The 23,580-nt window shown below is 32.3% G+C and overlaps 2 protein-coding genes across 4 annotated transcripts in view; one reads left to right on the top strand and one right to left on the bottom strand.

Moving 5' to 3' along the window:
- LOC108915638 (hypoxia-inducible factor 1-alpha) overlaps positions 1-23,580 on the top strand; it is a 253,783-nt gene that overhangs the window by 134,250 nt on the left and 95,953 nt on the right. The window lies entirely within an intron of this gene.
- On the bottom strand, positions 2,702-5,834 carry LOC108915646. The gene is made up of 3 exons (XM_018721743.1): positions 5,658-5,834; positions 4,514-4,778; positions 2,702-3,224 (listed from the first exon to the last, which is right to left on the bottom strand). Exons 1-3 carry the CDS (start codon positions 5,772-5,774, stop codon positions 3,016-3,018), a joined length of 591 nt encoding a protein of 196 aa, XP_018577259.1. The 5' UTR covers positions 5,775-5,834; the 3' UTR covers positions 2,702-3,015.

Below are 23,580 nucleotides of genomic sequence, written 5' to 3'. Positions count from 1 at the left end.
TCCAAATAAAACTTCTGGTTTTATTCATAATGTGTTATTCTCACCTGTAATATTTAATATATTTTAATTAAAGACTCTACAATTTTAAAAACCATTTAAATATAACCTCAGAACTCAGAATCTCACAATCCAAGAAAATAGCAAACGGTACCGGTACGAAATACGAAATGAATGGCTAGCAGCGCAGCCCACCGCAGTGGTGCTGATACGAAACGTACGAATCTCATGGTACGAGTCTTTCCTTGGTACGGATTCGTTTGGTCCGAATCACTAAAAAGATTCGAATCGCCCAACTCTACTACTAAAGAGGTAGTACAAAAACGTCCAGAAATTAACTGAACAATTTTTTTTTATTTGATAAAAATGTGTTTGCACGCCATGGGTTATCAACTAATACCCTCAAGTAATCATGTTTCTTAGTAGTAACTTATCGTCCAAAACTTATCCCTCCTTCACAGCAGTTAAAAGTTATTGACATAAACCTATTTATTTAAAGTCATCTTCAAACGCGTCTACCTCCTGTAGGATGGATTTGCGGACCCATGTTTATATGAAATTTTTGTCTTATTTTGAGTCGACAAATCTACCCTCAAAGTGAAATACCACTATTTCCGAATATCCAGTACACAAGTAATACATATTTTTTTTGTTTTTCAACACAATAAGAAGTAGAAAAGTCGACATAAAAAAATTACTAAATTGCTTGTTACTTGAAATGAATTTCTCAAATGTGTATACCATGTAATTCAGTTTTAATTGAATCATAATTAGCTAAATCATATCAGCATTTAGCATCATGTCTACAGGTCTATCATATCAGCAAAATTTTGATAAAGGATTCTATAATCGTTAACTTCATTGCCATGACAAACCTGTAGTGTGACGACTCCACTCTTACTTTTAGGAAACACAAATATCAAGTAGAGGTTAATTTTTCATATTTAATTTTGACATTTCGGCAGTTTACAGAAGTTATCCACATTTGAAGGGTATTTATCTAATGTAGTTTATAAAAAATGTGGGTACACGCTTTTTTCTACTATTTTAAAATTTTAAAATATGCGACATTTATCCCAGTCCACAGAAAGTATAATTATGTCATAGTTCGATATATGTCCATGCTCAGCGAGAGTTTCTTCCCTTGTTTGGGTGGTCCATTAGGTATAAATTATAACAAATTGAAATGATATTCAACGTAATATATTTAGAATTTCTTAGAAAAGAAATTAGCACCTCATTTCTAAGGAAGTCACGAATTAACAAGTTCCAACATTTTTTCTGCTATATTTCATAGTTGAGTCTAGAATAGAGATCTTATTGGTATACAACTGGTTGACTGGTTCTTACAATAACACAGTTTACTTTAATAAATCTGTGTAATAAATTTAAAGCCACTATAGATTATTATAATACTTAGTACCGCATGGCGTCCTTTTTTTTAATAGGCTTGTGTATGGAATAAAAATAATACACGTGTCAAAATACATTACACCATCCAAAATATGTTGAAAATTAAAAAAAGAAACACCAAACTAAACTTGTTAATATGACAGGTGACAGAGAGTTTAGATGAATATGGTAAATATTAGGAGTAAAGTAGATAATACTGTGCTATAACTTTTTAAAGTCTTTTATTTGTTTGATTGCACTAAATTTGCACATTATGGTTGACAAATAAGTAAATTATCTCCTAAACAGTCGCTACTATTAAAAAACACCAACACTTTTCATTCATTTAACGTAACAGTACCTGAATGTAACATTATTTCTACAAGAAATTGCTAGTGGCGTATTCTTTTCTTGGGAAAACGAAGCGGCACCTTCAGTAGCATGCCACTGATTAATGCCACGAGGTTAATATTACATTCAATAAAAGATCTTATTAAATGAATATGCTGTCGTAAATTCCATTCAAATCGTTCAGCGCAATATGAAGATATGACAGAAGAAATATATATTTTTTGGAAGCTTGAACATCTTGTATCTTGAATACCACATCCCCCAGGAAAAAAGTTTAAAGAGCAAATTCTACTTATTTTTTGGCAGGCAACTAATCTATTCTTGCAGTTTCTCTATTTAAACGGAAACAACTAATATATAGTCTAAAGAGTGAAAACCTATATTTTCAGAAAGTATTATTTGGTCATTAGTGTTAGAAAATAAAATGTTTTATATAGGATATATTTTTTTGATATACGATATCTTAAAGTTAAAAAAAGATGCGATATTGTTTGTAATCTCTAATAAAAATGTTTTTTTTTATTAGGATACTCGTATTTCAGTAGGGGACTCCCTACTGGAAAATTTTAGTATCTTACATAATTACCTATATAATAATAATTGCAATTCAAACAAAACCTCTTAATTTTATTTTAATAAATAAAGAAAAAAGTCTTAGTAATTAACTGAATATAGGAATATAGGCATTTATTTTTAAAATATTCCCAGTAAAATTAATTTGAATTGTACAATTTATACTATACTGCAACAGAAGTAAATCTAATTGGAAAAAATATTGTTATTGTTATTTATTAATGTATTTATTGTAAAGTATCCAATGGCCATAATACTTATTTAAAAAATAATTTGGCAAGTCTAATAAAGATGAATTATAAAATTATTACAACTACTGTATAAAAATAGATACTTACATAAAAGTGTAAATGAAAGTTCAGAATATACAAAAACAAAATAAAATTCATATTAAATTTATAATTAATAAATAATGGTTGAATAAAATTCCATTTCTTGAAATTTGACATAAAACTCTCTTAAGATATATCATACTTTTCAGTTCTGGTTTGCGTTTATAAAATTTTTTTTATTTGTCACTTACGAATTACATTCTTGTTAATATTTTGTATTTATTATTGATTAAATAAGATTTGTGAAACTTAGAAAACATTTTCCCATATAGTTATTTAATTGATATTTATTTAATTTAAAATAAGTATGCAAAATATGATCTAAATCTAGTAAATAATATATGTTACAAAATGACAATACAAAATTTAATTATGTATTTGTTGTATCTGCAAATATTGTAACTAATAGTACAAGTAATATGGGTACATGTGTTGTTGATTTTTTGGCACCACTACATAATGTATTATTTATAATTTCCAATTCGTACTGATATTTGATTGCGGAATTAACCAGTAATGTATCTATTTTCTTCATTGTGTCTTCATCAGATAGATCTCTCACTAACGCAGCAAGTTCATCTGGAAAGTAATGGAAAGTAAGAAATTAATCTCAAATTTATTTTTACATTCTTAATTTTGTACCAAAAAACTTTAACCGACCCCTAAATTATATACAAAACTACACCCAAATGTATACAAAATGTTAAATATTTCCCGATTTACTTTGTCTGAACCAATTGAAGAAAAAAAATATGATGTAGAAGCAATTCTATAATTAAGATATAGCAGAAATGAAGAAAAATTGTAAATAAATAAAAGTAATCTTTTTATGGTTATTCATAAAAATTTAATTTTCAACTAATGATTTGTGGAAAATGGTTACTGTGCGGACCAAAGCAGCGTCCAACATAGAATACCCACAATATATATAATAAACAGTTAAAATTAACCATCGGCAGTGTTAAGATTGTTACTACATAATAAATATTTCTTTATTTTGTGTGAATTGTCCTACTAGTAGGAATGCTAAAACGACATGCACGTGTATTAGTATTGTCTCCCATTTATTCAAATTAAACAGTCCACTTTCAACTCTAGTTTCTATTCTACAATAAGAAAACCAGCACCTAGTTTTCAAACAAGCAGGATCACCAAACATAGATCAGTTTTGAACTTATTAGTTCTCATGGTAGTACACCATAGGTCAGCTGACTGATGAATAGTCTTGCTATTTAATTATGCAACAAGCCTTGAGAATCAAAGGCAATTAAATTATAACACATTTTGTTGGTTACATCTCACCCACTGTTTGATTTGCATTTCTAAATTCCATTAAGATCAAAGTTATTTAACATGATTGATAGTATTGATGGCTATATGACCATTCATTTAATGGGTAGCTTGCTGGAGAATTACAAAAATTGTACTTGATAGGTTGTTGCTACTTATTACGTATTTCCAAATATTTTTAACTCTTTATATAATGTAATAAATTCGTTCTTATTCTGATTGCATCTCCACATTTACAAAATTTGCATTGTTTAAAAGTTATTAAACTACACATAATTATTTATTTGAAAGGATTTATTAGAAGACAGGAGAAAATTTGTTATTTTAAATATTCAATTTTGGACGTAACCTGTGGCTTAGTTAGGATCACTGACTCGTTATTTTGGTGATTACCAAGGAATGGTAAAACTTATTTAACCTATAACTGAAAAATAAATAAAAATTTTATTGATAACATTTACACTAAATAAGAAACGGTGTCACATATGCACAGTATTTTTTTTTAACTACCTACTTATTTCCTGCAATTTCTTCAAAATACTTTACACATCTTAAATGTGAAAACATATTTTACTTACAATCTTTAGTGTCGTCTTTGCAGTTCCAGAGAATAGCAAATTGGTCTGCTGAATCTACATTAAAAAATATTGTAAGTTTGCCCCACACTGTAGATGTTCCATTTACTGTTAAAATGTTTGTATAGCCTGTATTTGTTCCATTTGGTAATAAATTTACATTACAAGCGGATATTTCACTATTCGGGCAAGTTACTTCGTATGTGGTGCATACATTATCAATCAGAAAATTGGTTGTCTTCTTATATTCGTGCCATCTTCCAATCATCTGAAATATATTTAATTTTAGTTTATGTTTTCTTGTGTGCATAATTTTGTTAGGGAATGTGAAATATTATGTTCATAGGGATTGAATTTTCAAACATTTTTTTCCATCATTAAAATTACAATTTAAAGACAAAGTAATAAAGACAAAGTTTGGGATATGAACTATTTAGAGCTATGAGTCTTCTCGGTTTGTGTCAATTAAAAAATATTTAGATCAATGGATCCGTCAAAGAGTATTTGTGTAAGGGTGAGTATTAAAATACTGGTTAAGACTTGGTTAAATAATCAGACTGTTAATTTCTGAATGGTCGTGCAACCATGGGAGGGCCTGGGTGAGCTATGGCGCATCTAGAAATATGCTGGCCCACCCAAATAACAGGAAGAACTTGTCAATGAGTATGGAAATATCAAAATGTGTAGTATTATAGTGGCCACATACAAAAATCATGTGACAAATATGCGAATATTTTCCTCGAACTCAGATGCTAATGTTATTCAGTCAAATAATGTAACAAAAAATCCTGACTTAAAACTTCTTTTGCCTTTTCTGAAGAATTTGTATATTGGTGTTTATCCCCTTCTTGCATCAGTTACCGCAATTAAACAAATTTAATTTTTGTAATCACTCTCATATTTTACTGCATATGACAGAATTGTGTAGCAATTTCCCTAAGATTATGTATATAGCGCGTGCATATTGAGACTACTTACTTATGGTTTATGCAGTTAAGAGCTTTATTTTAATAACTTATAATATTAAACGATATATATGAATATGAATTTCCAGAAAATAACCAATGATTGAACGTGTTTAAACAGTTGATAGTAATTAATTAAATAATTCAAAACATGTATTTTGAAATTACAAGTAAATAAATACCTGTGTTACATTTAGACTTGGCTTAATAGAATCCAGTGGACAGGAATCTTCACAAAGGGTTCTAGCACTTAAGAGTGCAAAACTCATTACTGTTATAAACTTATTCATTTTAAACATTTTCACTTAATCCCTCTGAAGTTAACTATAACACTATCACAAAAACCTCTTTTCAACATATCGAAGGTGAAACCAATATCATAATACATATTATCTATTATTTATATGTAGGTGTATAAATTTCGCCATCCCTTCCTATGGGATGCTAAATGTGGAACCGGAATTAGTTATCTTTTGGTTAAAGTACAGGTATTAGTAGAGTAAATCTATATTAAAAATACTATGAATACACAGACATACATATGTGGGGCAATATATCAATCAAATAAGGTATAAATATTTTGTACATAAAATTAAATAGTAAATGGTAAAAATGAAAATATGAATATCAAGAAGCCAACTAAGTATTTGAAACGTTTTTTTCAGAAAAAAGGCAAATAATTTTTATAATAACCCATTTTGCTACCTTCCATATGCAGGGTGTCCGCAAATTTCACCGACAACGTTTAACTGTATATTCACGACGATAAATAAATACGATCTACGAAAAAAAAGTTTAATAAAAAATTTTTGGTTTTTGAGTTACCAGTATAACTTCATAATCCTTTTACTGATCGCTTTAAAATTTGGCACATTTATTTGGACTATTATGGCATATTATTTCTCAAAGTTTCAATCGATGTACTGGGTGATAGTTTTCTCCAGTTACCTTTCTTTTGTAGCGGTCAAAACTTTTACAGTCAGAATCCTAAAGAAACACGACAATAATGACATTACCGGATAGCCACAGCAATCAACATCTTGTTTTCATCGCCTACTGAACTCAAAGTTTTAAATCCGTGACACTGCTACGCAACCGAAACGTACAGACCTGCAAATAATGCCACTTTTCTCAAGAATGGCATTCTGTAGGCGATTTTCTCAAGAGACAATATTTTTTTTTAAATAAAACGATCTTTTCAATGTTGCTTCCCGCTTTAAAAAATACGACCACTGTAAAAGTTTTAACCGCTAAAATGGAGAGGTAACCGAAGAAAACTATCACCCAGTATATCGATTTGACTAAAGTCTTAAGAAATAATACGCCGTAATAGTCTAAATAAATGTCGCAAATTTTAACGCGATCGGTAAAAGGGCTATGAAATTATTAATTAAATTAGTTTTATTTTTGACAACTTTGAAGGCCTGTAACTCCACAAAAATTTTTTATTTAACTTTTTTTTCGTAGATCGTATTTATTTATCGTCGCGAATATGTACTTAAACGTTGTTGGTGAAAATTGCGGACACCTTGTATAGCAAAGGATGATATTAGTGTATAAAAATTCCTTTAATCAGAATACCTGGGGAATATTAATAATAAATTAATAATTTTCAGTTGTAGACGTTTATTTGTCTGTAAATTTACCCAAACAGGAAAAGAAACTATCATATTTATTATAAATAACTTTAATATAACATATAATACTTACGTATTAGACACGTGGGTCTATAACATGTTCTTTTTGGGTGTCACTTGTATCTAACCCAGCATTTTATTTTTAGCTTATTTTTCAACCAACTCTGAGTTCAAGGCATATTATTTTTATCTATTTTTTGGGACTGTACTAGCATTTCTAGTAAACAATACCTATCTAATTTGAATTACAATTTCATAGTTTATTAGTTATTATTTAAACTTCAAGTCATTGTGATAAATATTTTTTAATATATTTAAACTTCAGGGGTAATGAAATTGGTTGTAAAATTTCTATAGGCTAGGAGATTTTATAGATTCTTGTTTTATTTATTTCTTCTACTCAAAATTATATTTTTATTATAACCCCGGCTCGACATTTCCGATCTTTGGGTCTAATATTATTCAATATCCGGGTAGTTTTCGGTAGTTTTGGCTCAGTGTATCAAAATAAAGCTCGATTTAATTTTTGTTAATGTGTGTGATGAAAAGTTCATTTTTCCCCTTGAATTTGTAACGCAAACATCGAAACACCCGTATATATTTTTTGTTTAACTGGCTTTTAGGCAATTAAGCAAATTTTTATATTCATTAACGTATATTTGTAACATTCATAATCATTCGTCTTCGTAAGTGGGATTCACTAGGTCCAAATCGGTCTATACAATATGTTTGCATTTGCAAAGAATCATTTCTTTAAAAATTTCAGATGAAAGGAATAAATGTTCATTCATGTAGTTTACTAGTAAATATTATATATAGAGACAAGAAATGTAGATCAACTTTTAAGAATTAATTTCAAGGACCTTGTTATTTTGATTTGTCATGTTTTTCTATTTGATATTTAAACCTGCTTCTATATCAGGTATGCTTTGCAAATTCGAAATAAGCAGAATTATGTATCATTAATAACGAAAGCTGTGTAAAAAAAAACATTCCTGTTGCAATAAGTGCAAAAATGAAAATATCATGAAGAAATAAATAACAAGAAGGATCAATGCTCTTGCAAATTGCAAACTAGACTCTATATTCATAATATGTTGATAACGATTTATTTATATTATTTACTGTATTAAAAAAACATTCTTGGAACATAAATTAATGGCACTGAGTTATACAATTCTCCATCGTAAATACGTTTGCCAAATTTTCGCAGCTACATGAAAAACTGCATGTACACAGAAAATATGTTCAATAACATTTTTGCTAATATCCTAAAACAGGTGTAGTTGTAGTTAAGACATCAAAAATATAAAAAAATCGCTTTAGTTGCTGAGAGAATTGTCTATTTTTATATTGATGTGTTGTAATGTATTAATGCACATATTTATATTACAATGTGATAGAACCTTTAAAATGTTACGTTCTGTGAAATTAAATTTGTACATTTGTTTATTTAATTATTTAGTTTCATCGAATATAAATAATTTGCGTTACATTGTGTTCATGGGCCAAGCTTTATAATCCTAGTTCAAAGTAAAATATTGTTACGAACAGGTATCTGATGACTACCTACTATCATTGTTGTGCATTGTTTATAATCTGCTGCTGCTGCATATCCGTATAAATAGTCATTTGAAATAATTTTGTATTTCCATTATCCGAGATGTCCTGTATCCTATTTAAAATTTAAAATACAAGCGTGAAATAGAATATCTTAATAATTATAATTTTTCTTAAATTGCAACATTCCATTCTCCACTCCAACACTTCATTTTCAGTGTATTTTATCAATTGCAAAATGCACAAAATGAAAAGAAACTTTTCATTTTAAAATTAATAGTCGCCTTTACCAGGACCTTACATTTTATAATTTAAATATGACGGCTTTTGAAATTCTCTCCTTTATTATTTATGAAAAATCTGAAAAGCTGTGCCAAAACATGGAATGTTTATTTTACTGCTTTATTAAATTCTGTGAAGACTGGTATTATTGAAGCCAAAATGCGGGTAATAATGTAAGTACATATAACGAAACACGTCAGATTAGCTTTTTTAGGTTACTAAAAGGTACACGTTATATAGGTACCTAAGTGATGTGTTTTTATTTAGGGGTTTTGGAAGTTCCGTCTTTTCGACAGCTTTGAGTTGTTCCATTTCACTTGTGATTGATGGATGACATGTTTATTTATTCAGTGAGAATTAGGAAGCGATAAGTACGGTTTTGTTGAAAGCATTTAAATATGAAATGGAACAGGCATATAAAAATATGGTACTGGTATTTTGAACATATATTTTTTTTATTATTTATTTTAAATTAAATTGATTTAATAATTAAAAATATTATTTCTTCTGATACGTTTGTAAAAGGATCACATTTCACAAATCGATCTTTCCTCGTAATATTTAGATTTTTTTTTTGTTTTGGTACCAATTTTTCATATTTATTATTTCTTTAAAATATCAACTACTACATGTTAACTTTTACCACAAACATTGTAGAATTCCTTCTACATCACAATTGTTTGGCCGTTTGCTTTAATTCTTCTAGATAATTTTTAAACAGATTTTATGCGTTTACATTTTTATTTTTAACAATTCTCGATTTACACTTAAGTATTTACTATTTAATGAATTAGAAGCAAATAAAGATAAAACTTTAAATGATTATTTCAGGAAAATACGTTTGGGTTTTTTGCCGATTTTGTAAAATTAAATTTAATGTGAACGTGATGTCACGAGACGTGATATGTGACGTGTTTTGCCTGAAATTACATTTATTCCTCCAATTATTTTCATGGCACACTTGGCAATTCTCTAATTTTTTTGAAACGCTCATTCACGAGTATTTTGCGGATTTTACTGTAAATCTTTTCACGAACGTCATCATATTTCGTGAATTCAGAAGAAATTTCTCTACACAATTAAAAAGTAAAAATATCGTTAATATTATCAGAACAGTTAACGCTAATCTTTTGTCGTACCAAAAATGGCGGAGTCTTAGTTTTTTTCGGACACACGGTATAAGTAATTTTACCTATGCCAGTGCACATTAAAGTTGCGAGGTATTTATTATTTCAGACAAAGAAAATAAATTAGTTGGCAAACCAGTGCCAATTCTTGTAATAAAGCTTTCTTTGTTACGGTGAACTCCTATGAAAAACCAAACTAATTATTAGATTTTGAAACATAAATAATCTTCATTGTTCATGCAGTAAAAAATTCTAATATGTGCATGAAAATAAAAATAATGCACTTATCTTAAATAAATAGAAACAGCAAAATTAGCTAGCGCACCATTGGCAGCAAATGCAACATGGTAAATTAAATTTGCAATTACTAGCTGAATGATGCTTAAACTAAATAATTATTTAATTTCGTAGAATTAAAGTTAATTATACAATTTCATTTATTGGCGGACAATTTGGAACGCTAGCAAGTAAAATTCGTTTTGTTCCTAAAACGTTCGAAAAGTTTTCCACATCACATTTTGCTACTGTAGCAAAATTCGTAGTAGCCCCTTTAATTGGTCGTATCCAAAACTTCCAAACATTTCGCTGTTCTTCACTGACATCTTTTGTGGTGACTGCAAATGCGAAACACTTGCCACTTCGGAACGTCTCAGATCGTTACTATTGTCTGAGGAGCAGTTTCGTCCCTAGCAGCTTTAGAACCAACAAGAACCGTTTAGGGGTTCGGGTGGCTGGTCCGTCTCCACAGAACCTAGCCCGAAAACAACAAGGACAAGTCAAAGATTCCTAACTAAGGCTAAGGCTAAAAATCCTATATATGAGTAGTGCCACATGAAATTTCAATGAATGTGGGTTATCTGGCATTCTTTATTATAAATTTCAATAATCATATTGTAAATATCAGGAAAATTGCCTAACGAAAATAAACTATCCATTTACCGTAAATACTGAAATGTGGTAGGTTATATTAAGAGTTCCTAAATCAAATTAGAGCATATAAATAGACTTTATTAAGCAAAGCAAGTGTATATTAAACTTAAAAAGCCATAACAAATGGACCCTTCCAAAGTATGATAATTCCAGTGCGACTGACAATCATTGTCCTGTATACAGGGTGTCTCATAATTATCTGCCAACCCTGAACAGTCCGATTCTATGATCAAAACTAAGTAAAAAGTTCATATGAACATGGGTCCGGAAATGCTTCCTAAGGGCACAAGGACCCATTGAAGAGGGAGGAATGGAAATCATTTTTTTGCAATATCTCTCAATCGCGTTGTGATAAATGAATGAAATTTGGTATACACAGCTAAATTTTGATGAGCAATTTGATGGACTAATCCATTTATTTCCACAAGGTCCATTGGGGTGGGTACGGGGGGGCCCTTGGTACTTTGCGTGTGTAACTTTTTCATCTTTGACTTTTTAACAAATTGGACAGCAAATTCCGTTTTCCCGAACTGTTTTACGTTAAAAAGGTACTCTTGTTTCAAATCGTTATCTTTAACGGTTTCTGAGAAAATCGCTCTTGAATTAATCCCACTTTGGTCAATTTCATAGTAATTTAAACAAAATTATCAAGGTATTCTTATGTCAAAGTATTGTCAACCCGATTGCCAATTTAATAGTTCTAAGCGAAAAAAATGGAAGAGTTTACGGGACAAGAGTTAGTTGATATGATATTTATTTATGGCTTTTGCGATGGTAATGCTGCAGCGGCAGAACGCGAGTACGGGAGAAGGTTTCCAAACCGAAGGCTGCCATCAAGGAGGACATTCCCTACGGTATTCCGCAACTTAGCTGCAACCGCCACTTTTCGAAAGGCACCGGGTCAAGGACGTCCCAGGATTAATAGGGAAGCGGAGGTCCTTGACGCTATTGAACAAGATCCTACGACTAGCATACGGAACATTTCAAGGCAAATAAATGTTCCTCGGCCAACGGTACTACATATCTTAAAGATTTCCTTAACAGAATTGATTAGATGTGCTACTAACATTTCAGGTTGGAAGAATATTAAAGCGACAAGGTCTACATGCCTATCACTATCGACGTGTACATGGCTTGATACCAGAAGATTTTGCGCCACGTATGCAATTTTGTCGCTGGATTTTGTCGCTGGACAACGAGCAAGCTTCCAAAATTTTGTGGTGTGACGAAGCTACTTTTACCCGAAATGGAAAATTAAATTTTCATAATTCTCATTATTGGGAAGAAGAGAACCCACATGTTGTTCGGAGAACAAACTTCCAGCAACGGTTTTCCATAAATTTATGGGCGGGAATAATTCACGACACTCTGATTGGACCTATTGAAATTCCACAACGTCTCAATTCAAATCTTTATTTAAACTTACTTCAAGAAAATCTTCCCCAAATTCTCGATGATCTGCCTCTAAATTTACGACGTAACATGTTTTTTCAACACGATGGAGCCCCGGCACATAGTGGTCGCAATGTTCTAAATTTCCTAAACGAAAATTTCGCTGGACGGTGGATAGGGAGGCACGGACCGGTAGCTTGGCCGCCGCGTTCTCCCGACCTAACCCCGCTGGACTTCTTTTTCTGGGGATATCTAAATCAAAAAGTTTACGCCACCGAAGTCGATACCCGTGAGGAATTGCTGCAGCGTATCAATGATGCAGCCAATGAAATTCGTCAAAACCGTTTTAGCATCTTAATAGCTTCGAGAAGTGTTACACGTAGGGCAAGACTTTGTATCAGAGAAGGTGGAGGGTTTTTTGAACAGTTTTTAAAATAGCTTGTTGTCTGTTATCAAAATTAAGTTTCCATCTTATGATCCCTTCGAAAAGTGACGGTTGCAGCTAAATTGCGGAATACAGTGAGGAATGTCCTCCTTGATGTCAGCCTTCTGTTTGGAAACCTTCTGCCGTACTCGCGTTCTGCCGCGCAGCATTACCATCGCAAAAGCCATAAACAAATCATCATATCATAATTGTTCTACATCAATAATGTGTATTACTGATTACGTATTAAATTATTATTATTATTTTTTGTTTAAATTACTATGAAATTGACCAAAGTGGGATTAATTCAAGAGCGATTTTCTCAGAAACCGTTAAAGATAACGATTTGAAACAAGAGTACCTTTTTAACGTAAAACAGTTCGGGAAAACGGAATTTGCTGTCCAATTTGTTAAAAAGTCAAAGATGAAAAAGTTACACACGCAAAGTACCAAGGGCCCCCCCGTACCCACCCCAATGGACCTTGTGGAAATAAATGGATTAGTCCATCAAATTGCTCATCAAAATTTAGCTGTGTATACCAAATTTCATTCATTTATCACAACGCGATTGAGAGATATTGCAAAAAAATGATTTCCCTGTGCCCTTAGGAAGCATTTCCGGACCCATGTTCATATGAACTTTTCTACTTAGTTTTGATCATAGAATCGGCCTGTTCAGGGTTGGCAGCTAATTACGAGACACCCTGTATTATGTTTATATAATTGTATGTTACGACACGTAATCAAGTTTTCAAAGTATTTTTTCTGATCTTGAAGGCCGAGTCTCTAAAATGAAACAACATGGCTCTAAGAGGATGAAGTCTGCTCTTTCTAACTGCAATAAAACGAATTTGATTGGAGAAAAGGGTTTTGTGCTAATTGGGTTTAAAAATTTACAAAATTTGACGCATAAATTTCAAATTTCATATTCAATAGCATATATCTTGACAACAAAGTGACCTGAAAATCAGTAATGAGTTTAGTTGACTCACCAAAACAAAAGTTTCTAGAAGATATTGTTTTAAAGTTATAAGCATAAAAAATCTACCCCAAAATTGATATGAGGGATTATTTGAGCAACTTGCCAGTTTGTTCGAATATGCATCAGTGGCGCATGTGCATGTGTGGCTTTTATACCGGAGGCCCTAGGATCCCAGCTATACTATAAACTTATATTTTGCACGTCACTTGAATCACTAACAAGATTATTGTCAATAAATAATACATATTTAAAAAGTTAAAGTTAATCATGTTAATCTGTTATGTAGATAATTAAAAAATCATTTTGTTTCACATTTACACGATACTATTACAAAATATATACATATTTTCGATTAATTCATTTTGTCAAAGAACATTATAAATGTTATTTTGGGCTATAACAAAATTACCTAATCAATTGATTAATTAATTAAAATTAATTCTGTCGATAGCCGCACGGTTTAAGGCGTCAGTACTTAAATCGATGTGTGCTAATTCTGTCCGGGTTCGATTCCTGCGGCCGGTAGACCATAGATTAGCTATGCTTGGATGGAGTATTGGCACCCTCTGTGCAGGTATTGTAGGGTGGAAGAATGTTGGCTTGGGTCAACGTGAGAGATGACCACCCTCCTAATTAATGAGGGTTTCCAAATTTCCCTAATTCCTGCACTGAATGGTGGTTAGGGCCTACCAACATAAGTCGTTGAATGCCTTGTCGCGCCTTAAGTATATAGGCTGTTTGTCCTCCGCTGCGGCCCCACGTTGGACGCCAGGATGCGGATTTGGTTCATTTCCGTTAGGTCCCGGTTGAGGTGACCTGTTTGTCTTTTCTCTGAGCATATTTAAGGGGTTGTAGACCCGCATGATGAAGTTGTAGGGATCGTAGTGTCCAGGGTCCTTTTTCACCCCCGGTGCTAGAGCGTTAGACGCCTCCTCGGTGATTAAAGGGTTCCCTGGCATTTCATTTTGTTCTTTCTTGACGGAAAATAAGATTTCTGATCCTCCACCATCGTGAGTTCAAAGTACTCAGGTGGACAGTCCCCAGTCTAATTTGTTGAGTGGTTCGTGCGACCTACATGGCGTCTGGAGCACTGAGACTTGCTTTTTCCAATTTAGGACACTTTGGAAGGTGTTTAAGGTTTGTGTTTTTTTGTTAACCCTGAATAGCACTTTTGTTTTACTGTCTATTATTACACACTAAAGTTTATGCACTAGTACGGACTCCGTAAAGTGCCTGTACGGAAGATTGTAGAAAGATTGGTTTTCAGTGTATAGCTGAGCGAGCGTTGAGCTCTGGTTTTGTGGTGAAAAATAATAACTCTAGTTGCAGTTTAAATATGTGATTTATTGAGACTTGTTTAATATGACATAAATGCAGCGGATTCAATGCGAATTCTTTTTTGAGTCGAGTCCACACTCTGGCCAGGTATTATGCCCTGGTTAAATAAGCGCAATTGACAAGGGTGCGTGTTCACTCGTTAGCGAGGTAGATTCCGGTAATCAGGCTGATGTGAGGTCCGGTCCATTTCGGTGGGCAACTTCTGCACCTTTTGCTGTTTGTTGAAGTTTGGAGTCTGAAACTTAATAGTTAATGTGGAGTTAATATTGACCCGGAGGTCTCGCACGGGGTGAATTTTGAAGTTAATCCATTCCGCGAAAATTTCGGATGTGGAGTGAAATTTTCGTTTACGCCGACTTTATCGGCGATCTCGGGGAAAGCTTTGGCACAAGGCCGTTGTCGTCATCCGATGGAATGGGTATGTTTAGCGTGTTTTATCTCGTTCTGACGGCTCGACGGTCGAAATTTGGAAAGGTCGGTGATTCTTTCTTCTGGATATCGTGTAAAGCATACAGCACTCGTCTGCTAGTCTGCTTGCATCGTTATGGAAGTCTGGAGCGAGGGTAGCCGATCGCGTCGTGGAGCCACATGTGGAATTTTGGAAACATCCGCGATTTTTCCAAATTTCGAATTCTTTCTATAGGTTGCAGAGCTGCTACGGACGTTGTAAAGGTCTTCGAAAGTTCGCTCCCTTACATTCTACGACATAAAGAGGAAGTAATAAAGTTCTGTTGCCACAAAAAGTTGCATTAAAATACATATATCTTTTGCTAAAGAACTACAATTTTTTTTTTATTTAAGTGTATTACGAATAACGTTTCGAATAACGAATATTACATTGCGATTAACCAGATTTTCCTCTGTTGGCATTGAGATAGTAGTTATATTTACACTGTTATATAATTTTGCCTAAATTTATTAAACCCACATTATTTCTTTTAAGGCGGTTGAGAAATTTGATATAGCAGAAATCGCTGTCCGAAGCGGCAGACCGCGTTTTTGTGGTGAGACCTTTAGTTTTTATTAGATATGTAGCTAACTTTTATTCGAGTGTTGTTTCATATTTACCCTATTTTTCAAGATATCTGGATGCTTGCGATACATTGTAAAAAATAGGTCATACTTGCAACTAAGCGATATCATCTGTATTTTCAGAATTGATTTTTTTTGCGTACTTTTATATCAGATTTATGAAGTCTGTTTTCTTTATTTTATTGCGTTATATCTTCAGGCATCGAATCGAAGCGTCTTGGATTTTATGTTTGAAATAAAGATCTGCCAGTAGAGAGTCGATGGCTTTTAAGGCGGAAACGGAGTATATCCCATTTAATCCGATGATATAAAAGTGTCTTACTCTAGAATTACATTTTCTCTTTATGTGTGCTGTGCAGAACCCCAAGTCTGCTCTTTGTGTTAAAATCGTAAATGCCAGAACGCACACTGATTGCGATTGGCAATTCTGACGTTTTATTTGTTCTATTCGGCTATATTTCCATTGCTGTGAGAACCATTAGTAGGTCAGTGTTAAATAACCAATAAAATGAATGGACGGGAAGCTTTACAGCAATAATTCTAAGAACGTGAATTAAAGTTGAAGCTATTGAAACATATTTTTCAGTTAAATTACATTAAGTAGGTATTATTGCTGTAAAAACAAATAAAATAACACTTAAGTCAGGGCTTTTGGTAGAATTAAATGTTTGGTTAACTAATCTAACGATTAGGCAACAGTTAGTAACGTTAAAGCTAAATAATGTTTTCGTTTTCGTCAGGGCAATAATAATAATAATAATAGTTTATTTTCCATTTTGACAATATACATTGTATAGGAATAGTCAATTAAAAGAGATTACAGGTTTAACTGTATTCAGAGAGCAAACATACACGCATTAAAAATATACTGTAATATGTATATACATAAAAATAAAAACAATCAAACTTATTTATAAAGTAGGTTTCTACATAATAAAATATTAACAGATCAGAACATTTCAGACATTGATGCACATAGACCCATAAAATTACATGTACTCTGACAGTGAATAAAAAGACTTATCTATCAGATAAATTTTTAATTTCTTTTTGAACTTTATAATATTCTGTAGCGATTTTAAATGATCTGGAAGACGATTAAATATTTGTAGTCCGATGTAATTTGGGGATTTTTTGGTTACATTAAACTTTACTGATGAAATGTAAAAGTCATGTTTACGACGTGTATTATAACTATGAATATCTTCATTTAATACAAATGAGCGCACATTGTTAAATACATAAATACATAATTCATAAATATACAATGATGTTAACGTCAAAATTCCATATTTCCTAAAAAAAGGTCTACATGATTCCATAGAAGATATTCCGGCAATAGCTCTAATAACTCTTTTTTGTGAAATAAACACAGTATGATTAGAAGTCGAACCAGCCCAGAAACATATACCGTACCTTAAACAATAGAAAACGATTGCTGAAGGAACTCTAGTGGAATAAGCGTTTAGCTTAAACTAAATCAAAAGTTGGTGGTTAATGCAGATAGGTATATGTATATTGTGATATCTTGAAGAGTAACTATTGCGCACCACATCAGACTAATATGGCGACGGAAATTCCATTTTCTAGTCGCATTCTTTGTCATACGGTTAAACTTACAAAATTATGACACCTTATGAAAAGGTCCATACGGAACAACATCCAGAGGACATTTCCTGATCTTAAAAGAAAAATCTGGAAGGATTGGCAATTTTTTATTCCGGAGTTTTGTATATCCTTTAGTTGGCACTAGGTATGCCAAAGAGAATTCGCGAGTTACATGGGTCAAAGGAGACGTTACGAATTACTAAATTGAATATAAACTCTTTCTCCCGAACATTTACCTATCACCACATTTTGTAGCTTTTGTGTAATTTTTATTGTGGTAACGTGTTAATGGTAATAGGGCTGTCAGAACTGAGCCGCGGGACATAGGCGTGCGCATTATTAAAAAGTAACAAATTAAATTGTCTACAATACACCACCATAAACACCAACGGATAGAAATTAATTACGCAACATCCGCACGATAACAAACAACAGTATACTAACGTGATATGAACGTGAAAAGCATTCTGAGGCAGCGGCTCAGTTGCCCCTCTTGGCACGCCATTGAATTGCGGCTCTCTCTTACAGCCTTACTTATTACGTATAAAAATAATAATATTTAAGGTAACCAAATGGTCAGAGAATATACTGGGCGGAAAAAATCAACGCATAGGTAGTACAAAAAGGGGATAAGTGTCATGTAACTTGTCCCGTTCTTGCACTAGTGTATAGCACGGGATAAATGTTATTTTATTATTGAGTCTCTATTCAGCCCACATTTTAAAACCTATATATGCAGAAATATCATTTTTCAAAAAAATTGACATACGTTTTTTTCACCAGAGTTTTCAATTGAAGTGCATGATATAGTGATGCGGATTTTTTACTTACCTGCTATTTTCAGTGTGCGATATTTGGTTAGGCAAAAATAGTGTAAGAAAAATAACCCGCAACTGATTCACTTGACACAAACATTTATTTAATTAGATAATATTTTACTTCGGAGTTGGAAAAATATCAATTAATAGGGAAAAAACTTAATCTATATTACTCTAAATAACATGAAGCAATAGAATTAGACAAACGAATTAGAAATTATTAGAAATCATTTATCGCTGTTAATATTAAAGTTATTGGCCCCATTGTTTCATCACATATTTAGAGAGTTAAATACTTATAGAAAATGTGAAAACAAGTTATAAATTAAATACATATTACTGAATGAGCCCATTAATATGGTGGAGCTGCATTGAGTTCTGGCTAAGACTAATTATTGTCAGTGGTTCCTGAGCGCAAATGCGGTCTATCGAATAATAATATTAAGCCCCCTCATTCGAATAAGTCTTTGACATGTGGGCTAATATTTGCAATTAGAATAAGGGGTAGAGATATTATTTCCGCCACTGTGTAAGGGGAAAAAAATTTTCCCACATGAAATTAATAGTCTATAGATATCTTTATATATCTTTATCGCCCTGTAACTTTTTATGAAGCGTTCATAGGAAACTTTTTCCAGATACTGTTTCTGTTCGGCGCACCCTACTTTACACACCCATGTATAAATCTTAATATACCTGCCCTAAATCATTGGTGTAGCTGAAGAATTATTCTAAACTTCTGACGTCAGTGAAAATTTAAAACGCAGAGCTTTAATTTTTTGTTGTGGAAAATGGTACTTCTGAATGTGAAAAATGATCTCACCCCGTTCTAATTTCTAAAATAGGAACTGCGTCGCTCGTTGCGATTCCTTCCAAGTCGTGCGCACTAAATTTTCATTATACTTCCTCAGCTTTCTTCTCGTAGAACGTCCGTTGAACTTTCTCCGGGAGCGCTGGTTGGACATCCAGAAAAAAATCGGTGCCATATAATCCGATGCTACGAAACGACCACGTTTTACTGCTGTTTTACGACTAGAAAATGAGAAGTTTTCGTGGCTTGGAACCCTTTTAAGAAATATGATAAGAACTTTCTTTTGTCTGGATATAAGCGCCATATTATTTCTTTTAAAAAATCTAAATATTCCTTTGCTTTTTTCATTAAAAGAGGATGTGAATATAATAGCGGTCCAACTTAACGGGTTGGAAATTTCCATTTTGTGTAGTAAAAGTTAAAATTTATGTTATCAACACAAAGATGATACTCAGCAGTATATATTTTATATTAAAGACATAGAGGCAAGAGGTACGGGTTGAACAGGTGAAAGCCTAACCACTATGTTGGCATTTCAGGTGTTAAAATTGCGTGACTTTTAGTCTTGTGTCTAAATTGATTTTTCCTATTATTCTATGTTTATAATTTTACTTTATAATACATTTAAAATAAATACAGTATTTACTGACACGATTTTAACTGTTAAAACTTTGTTTTATCATCAGATGCTTTCTTTTACTGTTTGTAATTGAATCTAATTATACAGCAAAGCCTGGGACATGATATAGTTCATCAAACTAAAAAAAAAAAAACCTAGGTGTGTTGTCATACATTTTGCACCACCTCACCAGCGGCTGTTATCTGATAATTTTGATGATAAAAAAAATGAAATATGTATTTATTGCCTAATCGATTTTTGATTATTTTTAAGGACAGGTGTTCACAAGACCCTTCTTTACTCAGGGTGTAAATTTGAGTGAGGTCATATTTATACAAAGGCTTCCTTTGACCTTCAGAAACATGTATTATTAATATACTATTTTTTCAAATTCCTTCGTAAACACTATTTCTTTCTAAAGCTAGTGTGATCTCAAACAACGGCTCGTGTTAGTCGCAGCGCATACATAATTGAGAACTGGGCTATACATTGTTGTCAAATCTCCTAATTCAAAGGGAAAATTATTAAAAAGTAATTTTCACTTGCCATGGGCGTAGCTAGGGGGGAGCAGGGGTGTGTACGGTCCACCTCAGAAAGCCCAGTGCACCCCCCCCCCCAAAAAAAAAAGATATAATATCTTTGTCATACTGGTCATACCTTTTCTTTTAAGAATCAAATCTAAATTTCATATCGGTAAGTAGTCGTGGATTGCGAGAGCTTTTTTTTGAGGTCTCTATAGAACTTACAACCCTGGGTCAACCCCAAACAAAATGTGTAGCTACGCCCATGGCTTCGCCACGAGCCCTGTCATCCCACAAAAATTCTTCTTTTAAACAGGATAAACTATGAGGCAGTACTTAACACGTAACCTAGCATAAAAGTCATGCAGTAATCAATATTGAAATGGAATACACAAAAATAAACAATCTGTCTAATCACGATTTTTATAACATAACATTTGAAATTTTGGCGTTTAAAATTTCTGGTTTCTAATTTATCGTTTTCTGAATTTGTTCATGTCCAACATTACTTTATTGGTGTTCAAAGCTCGCATATCTCTTAAATGTTGTAACCTGCCACCTTTAACTAAATGGAGCTCAGTGTGGAGTTCATTTGGAATTTAATAACAAATTAAATGTACTGTCTCCAAAAGCCAGGCAACCACTGACTCCCTTCGCTTCATCACCGTTGACCCACACTATCTCCCTACACCAACCACGTGCACTGCTGGTTGCCAACAAATATTTTTTTACATTGTGCACATCCACAAACATACAAATACATGAATATTATAGGAATACAAATACATGATTATTATGGGTGTGCTACAATGTTGTATTAATCTAACAAACATTTTCTTATTCACTACTTACTTATTTATAATAGGCGTAATCTATATATTTCTTTGCTCCTGGTGACTTTAAAGTCACACGTCGCTAAACTATACAAAAACCAACTGTTTTATAGTCTTTTCGATATCAATTGAAGAACCAAGACGATGACAGTATGTACCAGGTTTGGTCGCTGACGCAGCAACTCGGCATTGAAATATTTGAAAAACTTGTTCCCATATTTATTTAGCCATACCTATATACAGGTCTGGTCGAACTAAACGTGATGGTGGTAGAAATATATACGCCCAATTGAAGAAATTTATTATAGGCACCTTCTATTAATCATTTATATTACAATTGCAAAAGGGAGATATAATATTATTACAACATGGCATTCTGGAGACATTTTGAAACTGAACAATACGAAATTTACCATCAATACAATTAAATTGTTTGAAGACATAAATAATTAAAATATGTTGTTGGTGAAATGAACATATTTATAATAGAAATTTTCTGCACATTATATACAAATTATTATACTTTTTTACCTTTATCGGAAAACTTTTTTAGGGACGCCTATAAAATTCATTAAATTTTATTGCCAGACGTTTTTTACATGTTCAACTGACTTCGGAAAGATTTTACCAAATTATTTTTCATTATCACAATGATTTAAAAACAACTGGCAACGTTGATAGTGCACTAATACGCAAATTCTTAGTGCACCGGTGTTCGTCGTCCAGTAGCGACGTACACAAGAATTAAAGTACATTTTAAAGAACTAATTATAATGCGACTATTTATTTGATTAAAAATAAATAATATTGAGGAGAACATGTACTATTACCCCTAAAAAAACTGACCCCCCAACCCCCCACTTAATGTTGCACCCTGTATATGGACAAGTTTCATCAATTTCTAATATATATCCAATTTTTTTATATATAGGGTGTGCCATTTAACACTCCCGCTGCCAATAGCCGAAATGAAGAAATTTATATTAGTTCTGGAAATTGGGGTTATTAGACCCCTCGAATAGCTTCAAATTGTAGTGAGAACTGTTAGTTCAAATCTTTCTATATAGATGGCGTGGCGATACTAAAAAAATTGTTTGATTCCTGGAACGTGGAAATGCAGTCCATCTGAAATATCATTAAATTTTGAGTAATTTTTGTAATATAAAGTTTTTCCATATATTTACTTGTTTTCGAGATATGTCGACTTCAATATGCAATGTATGATATAACAGGAAAATATATTATTTTATAAACAAATATAAACAATTGATCAACTACATAAAAAAATTGTACAATATCGTATAACTAGTATAGTTAAATTGAAAGACGCAAACTGATAAAACTGTAATTATTGGAAAACTAATATGTATCATCTGTCATTGTTTTATTTTACATAAATGACATGAGCCACCTATGACTGCATTTTTTAATAACATTTGATAAAATACGGTTCGTCTCTGCTTCTTATAAGATTTACCATTGTACAATTTTTTTTTCTGTAGTTGATCATTCGTTTTTTTTTATAATTTATTGTTTGTATGTGATGTGAATAAAGCCATTATAACAATATTTTAAAAGAATATTTTGTCTCAGTGTGAATTAAATAAAATAATAGATTTTCCTGTTATATCATACACTGCATATTGAAGTTGACATATCTCGAAAACATGTAAATATAGGGAAGAACTTTATATTACAAAAATTACTCCCAAGTTTAACGGTCTTTCAGATGGACTGTATTTCCATGTTCCAGGGAACAACAAATTTTTTAGTGTCGCCACGCCATCTATACAGAAAGATTTGAACTAACAATTCTAACTACAATTTGAAGCTATTCGAGGGACTTAACAACCCCAATTTCCGGAACTAAAATAAATTTCTTCATTTCGGAGATATTGGCAGCGGAAGTGTTAAATGGCACACCCTGTATATGCCTCATAACGTGTACATTCTTTCTGTATTGATTTGTATATTTTGCCACTCGCCAAAATAATAAAACAATTAAACAAATCCTTTCGTCAAAGGGATCAATCAACAGTAAAGCTATGCCGCAAAAATTAAAAAAAAAAACTCTTCCTCTGATTAACTGCTGTTTTATTCCAAAAAGTGTAAAGAATACTTCCATACACGTAAAACATATCTAAGTAATTTTCAGTTATGCTAAATTATGTACAACGAAAGCTCTCATGTG

This window comes from Anoplophora glabripennis, unplaced genomic scaffold (assembly GCF_000390285.2).
Source record: "Anoplophora glabripennis isolate ALB-LARVAE unplaced genomic scaffold, Agla_2.0 scaffold39, whole genome shotgun sequence".
NCBI lineage: Eukaryota > Metazoa > Arthropoda > Insecta > Coleoptera > Cerambycidae > Anoplophora > Anoplophora glabripennis.
This window is presented reverse-complemented; position numbering and strand designations above follow the sequence as displayed.

Excerpts from the sequence above, each read along its gene's own strand:
- LOC108915646 (XM_018721743.1), bottom strand. The coding sequence starts at position 5,774 with ATGTTTAAAATGAATAAGTTTATAACAGTAATGAGTTTTGCACTCTTA. Across the intron at positions 4,779-5,657 it reads CAAGTCTAAATGTAACACAG|ATGATTGGAAGATGGCACGA; the intron begins GTATTTATTTAC and ends AATATATTTCAG. Across the intron at positions 3,225-4,513 it reads CAAAGACGACACTAAAGATT|ATGAACTTGCTGCGTTAGTG; the intron begins GTAAGTAAAATA and ends ATTACTTTCCAG.